The sequence below is a fragment of the Saccoglossus kowalevskii genome, chromosome 11 (genome assembly GCF_978046115.1).
Source record: "Saccoglossus kowalevskii chromosome 11, keSacKowa6.1, whole genome shotgun sequence".
Taxonomy (NCBI): domain Eukaryota; kingdom Metazoa; phylum Hemichordata; class Enteropneusta; family Harrimaniidae; genus Saccoglossus; species Saccoglossus kowalevskii.
This window is the reverse complement of record NC_140651.1, coordinates 22,071,494-22,085,087: the sequence shown is the minus strand read 5'-3', so window position 1 is coordinate 22,085,087 and position 13,594 is coordinate 22,071,494. Positions and strand designations below refer to the sequence as shown.

Here is a 13,594-nt window from a genome sequence, read left to right as displayed (position 1 = left end):
CTTCCGACCGCACCACAATACTCAAGCGACGAAACGTTGAGAAGAAATGAGTATTTTAACACAGATTTACCACTTGAACCTCTGGCGGACCCATGATCAATGGTGTACGTTTTCCTTTAAAAGCCACACGATCCTGATACAAAAACTCTTTAAAATTCGTCAACGTCCGAGTTATCACGCACATGTTGGGTCCAAATCACGAGATAAAAACGCTCTAATAGTTTCCATCCGTATAACTTCAGCTGGGCACCGATATACTGGACACTACGACTGAGCATAGCTCGGCAGTAGACGTATTATGTTCCACCCCTACTGCGTTCTGACGGTGGTTATCCAAAATAACCATCCTACGATTTGCCACACGAGTGTACGATTACAATAATAAAATAGTCCTCTGTGACAAACGATGCTAAAATCTCCGACTGGACGCCATTCCATTTCTAATTTAGATCACACATGGAATGCGCGTTATATCGTGTGTTATCGCGAACCACAGTGCGATTCCTCATCGACAGCAGTCCTAGCACGTTTTTGTAATTGTACGACACGCCATAAGACGGACTGTTGATTGCTGATTACGCAACAGATGGGCGCTCATCGACAAGTGGAGTCACGGGATGTAACCATGGACCTTCAGGTCTATGATGTAAAAGTCATAGTTACACAAAGATGGCAAAGGTTATTTACTACGGTACTTTGTTTCGGCTTGCCCACGTATAAAAGTTAAATGACCAACTCTGGTGATGCGAAATCATTTTGGGGATCGACAATTCTAGGACAATGGGCCAGGATACAGCGATCGGAAGTTGTTTTAAATCTAATGACAGTGTTTCGTATCATTTCTATCCTGGAGTGGAGTGGAGTGAAGTGAACTCGCAAAATAGCAACATCCGATCGAACCGGGGGAGTAAATATTATTTTGGTGGGTTAAAGGGTGGTGGTCGCCGCGTAGCGCGTGTTTGAATTACATTTTACACGCGCTACGTACGTCGTTATGAGTCCCATGTCGAACAGAACATGGCGCGACGACCATCGCACTTTAAGCTGCGTCCGTCGGCGACATCACGCCCGCATCTAACGATATGTTATTTAGAATTGTACACAGGGAGCCTGGTGAAAATTGCGTGGCAGTGGGTTAGTCGTACAACAGATAGAATATGTTATTAGAGACAGTTCAATTTGTCACACAACTGCAGCAACCAAACCTGCGTCTATATGTATTAAATTTTTCAGTTTTTGAATTCAATTTCAGTGAATAAATAAATGCTTGGAATGGTGGACTAACCCAGCTGACTTATATTGTAGAAATTGGCAAAATTAGTTGGTTTTATTCAACCATAGTATTCACACTACACTCCCACTCCGCCAATGTCAACACTTTAAAAGCAGGGTCGTTTTACACATCTAATGATCTAATGAGCAGAGTGTCTACAATTGCCACAAACAATTAAAAAAGAGGTTTGTCTAGTTCCCAAAACCATATATTAAACAATAACGTCACAGAAGTGAAAGTCCTTAAATACCCAAATTACACACACTGGTAATAGCATAACTTGAAACGACGACCAAGCTGAGTACTTCCTCAAAAAGTATCAGTCCGCCATTGAATTTTCTCGTATCATGTTTTACAAAACTATTTGAACTGCAAGCATGTCATTCTTATCAAAATCAACGGGGTTATGTCAATGCCTATGCTACGAATTAGGGCGTAGACGTACATGTAGGTCATAATACGAATATGTGTTATGTTCACACTGCGTTATGTCCTGTTTTGGTACAGAAAGGTGTACCGCACTGAATATCCAGGCTATGTGGACGTAGGTACCTAATTCGTCTGGCCACGCGCATTGATATACTTTCTAATTTTAGAAACCTTTCGTTGCTGGGGCATTTAGAGTCACCCATGATTTTCGTGGATCTTTGACGCATTTCAGTGTGGTTTGGGGAATTACAACATTGCAAAATTAAGAAAAATTTGGTTAATAATCATTAAATGCTTTTGAATTTTGTTTTCAGAAATTATGTTTAAACTATTTTGTAGACATAGATATGATTAGAAAAGTTGTACGCGACATTCCTATGATGTAATATATTTTCGGAATTCTTCTTTCATTCATTCATGGTTGACATCACTGGACTTATTGCAAATTGTTTTTTAATAAGCCTGTAACCTCAATGATTTGAAGGCTCTAATTTCAACTGGAACGTGGAGCTTAGAATGTCACTGATAGAATTTCTCCGTCGGGGTTTATAGTAGAATATTTTTTTCTTTTTTAAGCCCTAACTAAATATATTCGTCGCCTGGCAACTAGACGAATGATTCACGCTAGTATTTACTGAATATTCCGACAGTTAAAACTAGTATAATCATAAAAAAATCCCAACAACTCAATTGTAATTCGCTAATAACGTTTTTATTCAACTAATTAAATGCAAATGGTGAAAGAAATAATGCGCACAACATTCGTTGAAATTTTACAAGAAAACGACAGACCTTTACCCAACATGATTTAAATACCGGTCTTCTAGAAACATTAGCTGGGTCTCGGCTTACTCTGAGTGGCAATAACACGGTGTCATGGGAACTAGGACAACTAATCGTGACCTTTCCCACCCTATATGATAAATATAAATAGATTATAACAAAGTCCGTGTCTACAAATTCCCAACTTGACAGGTTTTTATCCATAATAAAAAAAAGAAAGTTTATGTTGGCAGTTATAAGTATGCAAGATATGGTCAAAACATGCGAGATTTATGAATTTCCAGTCAATTCCAGGTTATAACCAACAAACCGTGTATCTGTTTCTGACACTCTGGGAAGTAAGTACTGGGCAGGTTCAGTTGTAATTTTATAATCAATTCTACATGTTTTACGCAATATACATGTGCATTTTAAGCATCCCTGCCTGTCGCATATTCAATATGACGTCATATTCGGCATCATTCCACGTCGCGCCGCCATTAATTTACCGGAAAGCCTTTGCTACATCACACAGCATGGCAAAGTGAAACATGCTTATTTTTGTTTGTCCTGTTTTAGCACAGAATGGTACGTCGTACTGAATAACGCTAACACTCGTGCGTACTGAATTATTTGTACGTACTAGTTATTCAGAACGCATGCGCTTTTCTGTAATTCAATATCATGGCAGTACCATTCTGTATTCCGTAAACAATTCGTTTAATTGCTCCAAAATTTTGGGATCACATTTTGAAAATTTGCGGGAATTTGCGGCTAATTGTAGACAATATTGAAGGTTTGTAAACATTCATATTTTTCTTCTTAAGCTTGTTCAACACTTTTGAGAATCAAGACCAAAATTACGCAAGCTTATTTTGTGAATAGTGATAACAGTTGGTATAATAATATAACGGTAAATGGTTCAACAACCAACCAAACCAGCTACTATCTAACCAAACGCTGTGGAATGAAAATACATTGAAGATGTTTGGAAATACAAACGCCTCACCAATCCACATATACATTTAAAGGGCAGTAGTAGTCGCGCTGCGCATGTGCGACATTTGTATTGATAAACTTTGATTTTCCCACAATCCAATGCGCTCGTCTAATAGAAACCACAAGTATGAAGTTTGACATGGGTGCGAATTGCCGTCGGCGACTCCTTCGATACTTTCTAAAGCACCTAAAAATACCTAATCAAATTTGAAGCTTGGTAACGTCTCAGTTTGTACTCGTAGATCTGCGCATGGAGGTAATAAATTAATAAATATTACCTCCATGATCTGCGCAACAGCCAATATCATAACGCCATCTTTGTTTATACAAGACCCATATGTCTTGCGCATGCGCGGCACGACGATAACCGGCCTTTTAGGTTGTTAAAGGTATATATGGTGTGCAGTTTATTATTTTAATAATCTTAGTTAATATTTGATTATCAACTGCTGTGAACCAAACAGTGTTTTTTCCACACAATGCATCATGCAAATGTTATTATCTTACTTGGTACAACACTTCGATGTGAAATTGACTATCCCTCCAGAAGTCCTTTCACATCAAAAAAATTACAGCCGCAAAAACAAAATAATCCACCACTCTCACAACTGATGGCGCCCTGTTATACACAATTTCATGTCCTGGCAATCAGCATATATATGACACAACTTTAGGAAAAAAACACACTTCAGATTATAATTTATTCAACTAGATTTTGTTTTCATATTGAGATTGTAAACATTCATACATACGGAAATTGCAAACATGCATATGGCGATTGTAAACACACATACACATGAAGATTCTTAACATTCATACATATGGAGATTGTAAACATGCGTATGGAGACTAAACATTCATATGGAGATTGTAAACATTCCTACAAGTAAGATTTTAAGCATACATATGGTGAGTGTAAACATACACACATATGAAGATTGTAAACTTCCATACTTGTGGAGATTGTAAACATTCATACATACAGAAATTGTAAACATACATATGGAGATTGCAAACATACACACATATGAAGATTGTAAACATACATACAGAATGCAAATATTCTCAGAAATTGTGTATGAATACAGAGATCCCAGACATTGATACATATGGGGATATGGGCAAATATTCATACATTCAGAAATTGTAAACATACATATGAAGATTGAAAACATTCATAAATATGGAGATTGTAAACACACACACATATGAAGATTCTAAACATTCATACATATTGAGATTGTAAACTTTCATACATATGGAGATTGTAAACATTCATACATGTGTCAATTGTAAATGTACATACATATGGTAATTGTAAATATTCATACATATGAAGACTGTAAATATTCATAATAATTAAGATTGCAAACATTCATATTGTAAACATTCATACATATAAAGATTGTAAACATTCATAATAATTAAGATTGCAAACATTCATATTGTAAACATTCATACACATGGAGATTGTAAACAGTCACACTTTTATTCATATATAGATAATAAACATGTATTCATACGATTATCACAATTGGCCACATATATTCATATGCAGATTGTAACCATTAATATTCACATGGAGACTGTAAACATTCATATATTGTGAACAACTTGTATTTATATGGTGATTGTAAACAACTTTAATTTATTAGGTACATAATCATCCCACTCAACTTGCTATAAATTAGCAGCAACTGGTCCCCCTAAGTTATACTTGGCAACTATATCTCAGGATTTCTGCAAGCCTCAAAACAGGTAACATGGGTGGCACAGATTATAAACAAAAATGCAAAAAATATGTTTGTCAACAAGTTTATTATTTTATTTTTGTAGGATTTGTTACAAGAAAACGTAAACACTCAGGACTTCTATTTTTAATGTTTAATAATTAGAGTCCCAGCTTCTTATAAAGCTTTGGCACATAATCATCCCACTCAGCTTGGTATAAATTAACAGCAACTGGCTCCCCTAAGTTATACTTGGCAGCTACGTCTCTGGCTTTCTGCCCACCTCTGCCATCACCGCATGTAGCAGATTTCACAGGATCTGTATATTGTATCTTTCCTTTCTGTTTGTATACCAAGTATATGTAACGATGCAAACCTGAAAAATGGATATTTTATTTTGTATTTAATATTTGATAAACATTGCTGATTGGGTTAATCTCAAAGTAAACACAAAAAAATGCAGACACAAACACTGATGAATGATTTATTAAGTTGGATAAAATAAATATAAAAGAAAAAAACACCTGTAGACTTTAGTGCCTTTTCTTGTCATATTGTTCACACTAATATTGATTTATGGCCTGACAGAATGGTGTTAATTAGTGCTGTAAAACAGCTGTTATGTTTGATTACAGGCATTGGTGTGTAAAGGAGTTATGTAATAGGTACATATATTTCTGTTTGAAATTCGGTATTGAAATTGTAAAAATGATGTAGGTATTCAAGGAATATATGAAACTTCCTTAATATATTATTTTTGCTTTGCAGCTTTATATTTTTAATTTATATTTATATTTTTGGGTATTCGTTATTTTAATATTCTCTAAATTTTTTTAGTCAGAAAAAAATAATTTTTCACAAAAAATCCAATTTAAAGCACAATATTTTGATAATTTAAGATTAATACAAAAAAAATGCATACATGCACTGATTTTGAAAAATAAATTGACAAGGAACATTTTCTTGGGCAAAACGTTAAACATATTGAACTATTGTATAGGGTGTGGTATTTATAGCTGGGTTTTATGTTTTATTATTTTGCTGGTACTTAAATAATGTAAAATACTTTATTTTAGGTGTAATTAATTTTATCTGATTTTTGACGAGTTGAATGTAAAATATAAGAAAAAAAGTATTTTCGCGTGATTTTATTTTCACTGAATCATCCTTTCAGCGAAAATAAAGTATTTTAAAGTAATAAAAACCCAGTAAATGTGCAAAGTAATGTAATATTCAGAAACCAGTGAATTTTACAACTTGTGAATGTCCGTGCAACATTTAGTCAGTTTTAAATAAATTTCTCTTTCCATAGTATGAATGTTATAATGCACATTTTTATGAAAGGCCCTTGAACCACCGATACCAGAAAACAAACGGGTACATAATGTAAACCATTTATTTTTTTCTGCTAGAAGTTTTCACGATTTGAGGATTTAACATCTATTAGGTCAAGTCAGTGTAAACGAACATGGAGCTGAAAATATTAGAAAGAATGGCATTTAATTGTGAAGACAAAATTTGATAAAATTCGGTTGTCCAAAAAACCCGGAACCGAAACTGGAACGTGAAATTAAAAATATTTTGAAACAACACGGACGTCACAGAACTTAAGTGTAACACATCGACCCAAGACGTAAAGTGCGCCCTCAAGCGGAAACATCGTAAACATGCGCTTTCTGCCTATTATTTCATCCACATTATTAGAATGAGTGTACACACAACTACAAATTGCGATTATAATAAAATAAATAATATTAATAATATACAAACTAAGTCCATTAATGCAATATCACTTATATTAAACAACCCGTACGCCCAAATATTTTTAATATCATGTTCTGGTTCCGGTTCCGGGTTTTTTAGACAACCATAAAATTCATTGACACTCCATGTTGTATGACCCCAAAAAAAAAATTTTCACTGCTACAAAATGTTGCTATTTTCTTGCAGAATCTCTCATAAAACCAGCAGTATACTTCTGATACATTTTGTCAAAAATATATACATTATTTTTTTTTGTCATTTTCGAATATGTTGATCAAAATGTGCAGCCCATTGGAAACATTTGATCTAAAATTAACAAATGAATTCTAGAAAACATAACATTATTTGTTAATATTTTGTATTTTTTTAATTATTTAATAATAATGGTTTATGCAAATACATAATATAATACAGAAGGTACATTTATGAAGAATTTCAATTTACCAGTAAGTATATTCATAATTGTTAAAAATTATGTAAAAATACTATATCATACTGATAAATTCTTTGCAGTATTAGTCAAAAGTGAACAACATTCTGTTGTGGGGGAATAAAAATGTCATATTTTAATAATAACCAAATATTATGAAAACATAATATATAGGACATAATTTCTAACATGAAACAAGACAACTTCAAAGATGCAATTGAATGGTTAATTTACATATTTTAAGTGAACCTTGGTGTCATGGATATCAACCTCAACAGTTCACGGAACTGACATTGTTGCAGTAAATAACACAAGCAGATTGAAAGACTATCAGCCTCAGTCATATCCTGAGTGAATCTCTGACCAGCTCAAGTCAGTGAGATGCCTGAATGCACCTGACGAGGGGGAAGTCCCATTTTCAAATGAAGTCACCTGACAAGTTACAGAGTCACCAGACATGATACACTCATAAAATCAATTAAACAGAAGAAATCACCTAGTTACAGACCAGAAACCTGACATTAAATTGTGATTATACGGAAGAGCCTTGTATGTACTTATAAACATACTGACCTGTTTCAGGTGGAGGACCAGATCCGACATATCCCATTACTGTTTCCCCTTTATCAACATCACATCCCGGGATATTGACAACCAACCAGTGATGCCATTCCCGGAATTTCGGATTTTCACGACTTGGAGCATCCGGATCAGTCATCAGGAGAGTGTAAAAAGATCCTTCTTCAGCTGACCAGCAAACAGTTGATGGTGGATTTTGTACCTGACAAAAAAATGCTGATATTTTATGATTGGTAGACGAAAGAAACTTTGTAAGATGCACTCTGTGACGACCATTGTTCTTTAATAAACGTTGAAACCAAGCGCAACACGACTTGTGTTTGCCATCCAAACGTGTCATCATCTTGCCATAATACATGCACTGGGCCGGAGAACAGTAAACGCAATAGCATTAGACAATAGAACACTATTTGGGAGCAAAAAAAGATATATTGCTCTCTCACTCTCAACGAGATCTTGACAGCAATTTATAAATACAGTTAAGCTTTATTAATTTGTATAAATATATAATTACAAATCAAGACTACTTTTTGGAGAAAAACGACAATATTTCATTACATTTTCACTATCATTGTCAAATTTGTGCCAACTTTCATGAAATCATCTTTAAATTGTTTTTATAATGAATGTAGTTTTTAGTGTTTTCAATTTCTTCAAAAACTGATCCAAAATTAAAATCAGGGTGAGCGTTATTAATAAATGTAGTGCCTTGTCACGCAGTATTTCTCTTGATATGGAAGAATTATGGTAAATTATAGATTACCTCCGTTGGTCTGAGTATATTTCCGGCATCCACTTTAACATCACTGTCACTCCATTCTACGGTGACCACATTACCAGGAATCTTATCAATAACATCTGGAGCAATACTGTATTTATCCATATTTCTGGTGAAAATAATTAAAATATTGCATTTCAAATTTGATATCACTTTTATGTCACATTTACCATAAGATTAATACAATCAAAACAAATAATGAATTTCAATAATAATTTGTACATTTACCCAATTTCTTATTCTTGAAATATTGAGCAAAATGAAAATATACAGCTTTAACAATTTCAGAATGTTGAACAGTACGTGGACAGTTGGAAAATAAATTTTTCCAAAAATAAATTCTCGTCTATTATTTGCATACTACCAGTATTATCATATATGTAATCCATATGTCACATGTCATATCACTATGTGTTTACACTTTTGGTAGTCTATTGTTTTTTTGGGGTCAGTATGAGGTGAATTGAAAAATATGAAAACAAAAAATTGATGAAAAATGCAGCTCATAATAGTATTTGCAATATGATTGACTGAAACAACCCCAATTTGTCACAACCATGGTACAAAATAGTGAAATCACAGTCACATAATGGTTACGCCACAAAAACCACAAGTCCTTCACACTCATGGTCTATATATGCCATAACCATACATCATATCAAAGCAGCTTATTTAAATATAGTTGAATTGTAAACCACGCACACTTTGTTCTATCATTTGCGTCAAACAACATACACGTACTGCAAGAACGCATATACATGTAGTATATTTATTTTAATTGATGTACCGGTATAGCTCCAGTCTTACCTCTAAACACTACTGCCCACGCTTCACTGTGACACAAATGCGAAACAGTGTATCCTTACACATGTTAAATATAGGTCAGAATATCGTACCGTTAATATTACTAGAATTATTCATTTATCTAGTCATAACCACTTATTTCTTATTTTTCTGTATGAAAATACATTAATACAACAAACGACACAAACAAACCTGCGCTGTTTCGACAGATGTTACAACTCTGGCGGATTGATTCCATGATAAAGGTGGATCGACGTCTAAGATCGAGGTCAAATAGGGTTAATACCAAGAGCGCCCTCGCACGACATTCGAAGTAAGACTTCCGCAAATTGAGTACGGATATCACGCTGAGGTTCTCTGAAGGCTATCAATAAACCCTGTATAGCGACGTTTGCAGATCAGTGGTTGCTGTGATCAAGAATGGACAAATACCGAGAGGGAGATCCGATCCTGAGAGATAAACCAAGTGCAGCATTTTACGACGATGAAGACACATGCTCTATTCAGTCGGGTGGACACGATCACCACATCGGTAAGTCAGTGCTACTCGGCTGAAGCTAGCAGACACTCCCAGCAGACAGTGGAAGCTAGCAGACACACTAGCAGCCAGTCTATCAGGCATAATAATGCTTTGAATCAAAGTTTATCACATCTTTTTGCATCAAGTAATCATAGTTTGACATCAATATATTAATGTAAATGGCTAATATTCATTTAAACAGAGAAATTCTAACAAATGTACTCACTCCCCCTGAAAGTGTATCTCTATGTGCGTGTATATAAACACTATTCCCAATATTTTTTGGGAAATATTGAGTGTGCACCTTATCGACTTATATGGTATGAAACATACATGTATTGCTTACAATTTGTGATAGGTGACATTTAATAATTAGCAGACAATTTTAAAATATGGAAATCATAATTATGGTAGAACCGCTCTTTTTGCTAGCAGACACTAATTAAATCACAAATTACAGTTAAAATATTGAGTGTGCACCTTAACCACCTATGTGGTATGGAACATACATGTATTGATTACAATTTGTGATAGATGACATTTAATAATTAGCAGACAATTTTAAAATATGGAAATCATAATTATGGTAGAACTGCTCTTTTTGCTAGCAGACACTAATTAAGACACTAATTACAGTAAAAATATTGAGTGTGCACTTTAACCACTTATGTGGTATGAAACATACATGTGTTGACAACAATTTGTGATAGGTGAAAATTAATAATTAGCAGACAATTTTAAAATATGGAAATCATAATTGTGGTGGAACCGCTCTTTTTGCTAGCAGACACTAATTAAGTCACAAATTACTGTAAAAATATTGAGTGTGCACCTTAACCACTTATGTGGTATGAAACATTCATGTATTGACTACAATTTGTGATAGGTGACATTTAATAATTAGAAGACAATTTTAAAATATGGAAATCATAATTGTGGTAGAACTGCCCTATCTATATGCTAGCAGACACTAATTAAGTCACTAATTACAGTAAAAATATTGAGTGTGCACCTTAACCACTTATCTGCTATGAAACACACATGTATTGACTACAATTTGTGATAGGTGACATTTAATAATTAGCAGACAATTTTAAAATATGGAAATCATAATTGTGGTAGAACTGCCCTATCTATATGCTAGCAGACACTAATTAAGTCACTAATTACAGTAAAAATATTGAGTGTGCACCTTAACCACCTATGTGGTATGAAACATACTTGTATGGACAACAATTTGTGATAGGTGACATTTAATAATTAGCAGACAATTTTAAAATATGGAAATCATAATTATGGTAGAACTGCTGTTTTTGCTAGCAGACACTAATTAAGACATTAATTACAGTAAAATTATTGAGTGTGCACCTTAACCACTTATGTGGTATGAAACATACATGTATTGACTACAATTTGTGATATGTGACATTTAATAATTAGCAGAGAATTTTAAAATATGGAAATCATAATTATGGTAGAACTGCTCTGATAGACCTTCCAACACTCGTCCCTCCCCTCCGCTTTGTCTGAGTGCTAGAAGGTCAGTTGGACCATCCAGCACTCGTCCCTCCCCGTCCTCTCCTAATTTATATCTTCTATTGTTTTCCTAATATTTTCTTTTATTTCACTAGTTGGCATTTTTGTTCCATTAATCTCAAATACTGTACTACTATCGTTACATTTTTCTAAACCACACACAATTGTAATCCTTTTTCCAGACTTAAAACCAGAATTCAATTGCAAACAATCATAATGATATCATTTCACATTTGATGTATTGTTTTTTTTATCATATTTTGTTTTACAGACACAATATAACTTTTCACTTTTGTTTGAATTTTTTTCAGTACTTAACCATGATTGACGGCGAAACTTTTCTGGTAGTTTAGCATTTCGTTTTGGTCTGGACTGTTTTTCTTTTTTCTCATTCGAAAGCTTGGGTGATTTATCAAATGAAGATTCATTGTTAAGATTAATCTTTTTATGTTTGTTATTTAGGCCTGTTTCCTTGTTATCCACTGTATTGACTAAGGATGATAGAAGATGTTGGATATTCTCTCTGTTTGCTCTCCATATCTCCTGTAAATATTTCACTGTTTTATTGTTTGTAGGCCATGCAGCAGTTTTAGCTACTCTAGTCCAAAATGTTTTGTCTGTTATGTCCGGATATTCACTATCTAAAGGAAGTTGTACCCATATAGCTTCTGCTAAAGAATTGTAGTCTCTAATTTTTTTTCTATTGTTTACAAAACGTGATTGTTTTGATTCAGGGGCACCACCCAATAATCCGTCATGAATGTCAATTACCCTTTTAACTCTACAAGTACTGTTTTTGCATTTGTACTTCAAATCATGCAATTTGTACAAATAGCTGCACCTGGTTGGCTTGATTGCAGCTGAGAACCCATTTCTTATGTCAGTCTTAAAATATCTTGAAAGAAAAAGTTGACTACAAGACATAGGAGTAGAGGTTCTTGTATTTGGACATTGGAGAGCAGAGGAACAAGTGTTGGAAGGTCTAACAGACCTTCTAGCACTCAAACAAGGCGGAGGGGAGGGACGAGTGCTGGATGGTCCAACTGACCTTCTAGCACTCAGACAAAGCGAAGGGGAGGGACGAGTGTTGGAAGGTCTATCAGAGCAGTTCTACCATAATTATGATTTCCATATTTTAAAATTCTTTGCTAATTATTAAATGTCACATATCACAAATTGTAGTCCATACATGTATGTTTCATGCCACATAATTGGTTAAGGTGCACACTCAATATTTTTACTGTAATTAATGTCTTAATTAGTGTCTGCTAGCAAAAAGAGCAGTTCTACCACAATTATGATTTCCATATTTTAAAATTCTCTGCTAATTATTAAATGTCACCTATTACAAATTGTAGTCAATACATGTATGTTTCATACCACATAAGTGGTTAAGGTGCACACTCAATATTTTTACTGTAATTAGTGTCTGCTAGCAAAAAGAGCAGTTCCACCACAATTATGATTTCCATATTTTAAAATTGTCTGCTAATTATTAAATGTCACCTATCACAAATTGTACTCAATACATGTATGTTCCATACCACATAGGTGGTTAAGGTGCACACTCAATATTTTAACTGTAATTTGTGATTTAATTAGTGTCTGCTAGCAAAAAGAGCGGTTCTACCATAATTATGATTTCCATATTTTAAAATTGTCTGCTAATTATTAAATGTCACCTATCACAAATTGTAATCAATACATGTATGTTTCATACCGCATAAGTGGTTAAGGTGCACACTCAATATTTTTACTGTAATTAGTGACTTAATTAGTGTCTGCTAGCATATAGATAGGGCAGTTCTACCACAATTATGATTTCCATATTTTAAAATTCTCTGCTAATTATTAAATGTCACCTATTACAAATTGTAGTCAATACATGTATGTTTCATACCACATAAGTGGTTAAGGTGCACACTCAATATTTTTACTGTAATTAGTGTCTGCTAGCAAAAAGAGCAGTTCCACCACAATTATGATTTCC

General features: G+C 34.0%; 2 protein-coding genes across 3 annotated transcripts in view; one reads left to right on the top strand and one right to left on the bottom strand.

The window, feature by feature from the left end:
- Positions 1-5,262: 5,262 nt before the first annotated feature.
- LOC100371832 (protein D2-like) lies at positions 5,263-9,600 on the bottom strand. 2 transcript variants are annotated; one of them, XM_002737014.4, is made up of 4 exons: positions 9,552-9,600; positions 8,730-8,853; positions 7,961-8,168; positions 5,263-5,569 (listed from the first exon to the last, which is right to left on the bottom strand). In XM_002737014.4, the coding sequence occupies exons 2-4, from the start codon at positions 8,847-8,849 to the stop codon at positions 5,355-5,357; spliced, it is 543 nt and encodes a 180-aa protein (XP_002737060.1). In that variant the 5' UTR covers positions 8,850-8,853; positions 9,552-9,600; the 3' UTR covers positions 5,263-5,354. The 2 variants fall into 2 exon arrangements, with proteins under 2 accessions (XP_002737060.1, XP_085361607.1); XM_085505481.1 differs by lacking the exon at positions 9,552-9,600 and adding an exon at positions 8,973-9,048.
- Positions 9,601-9,888: 288 nt separating this feature from the next.
- The window catches only part of LOC102807624 (two pore channel protein 2-like), a 41,022-nt gene continuing 37,316 nt past the window's right edge, over positions 9,889-13,594 (top strand). Inside the window, exon 1 of the mRNA XM_085505024.1 lies at positions 9,889-10,080. Coding sequence (XP_085361150.1) covers positions 9,969-10,080 — 112 coding nt within the window. The 5' untranslated portion in view covers positions 9,889-9,968. The remainder of the gene's footprint in view (positions 10,081-13,594) is intronic.

Bases quoted from the DNA above. Each gene is read 5' to 3' on its own strand.
- LOC100371832 (XM_002737014.4), bottom strand. From the start codon at position 8,849: ATGGATAAATACAGTATTGCTCCAGATGTTATTGATAAGATTCCTGGT. The intron at 8,169-8,729 runs GTAATCTATAAT...TTTTTTTGTCAG, and splicing joins ATATACTCAGACCAACGGAG to GTACAAAATCCACCATCAAC. The intron at 5,570-7,960 runs GTCAGTATGTTT...TCCATTTTTCAG, and splicing joins TGGTCCTCCACCTGAAACAG to GTTTGCATCGTTACATATAC.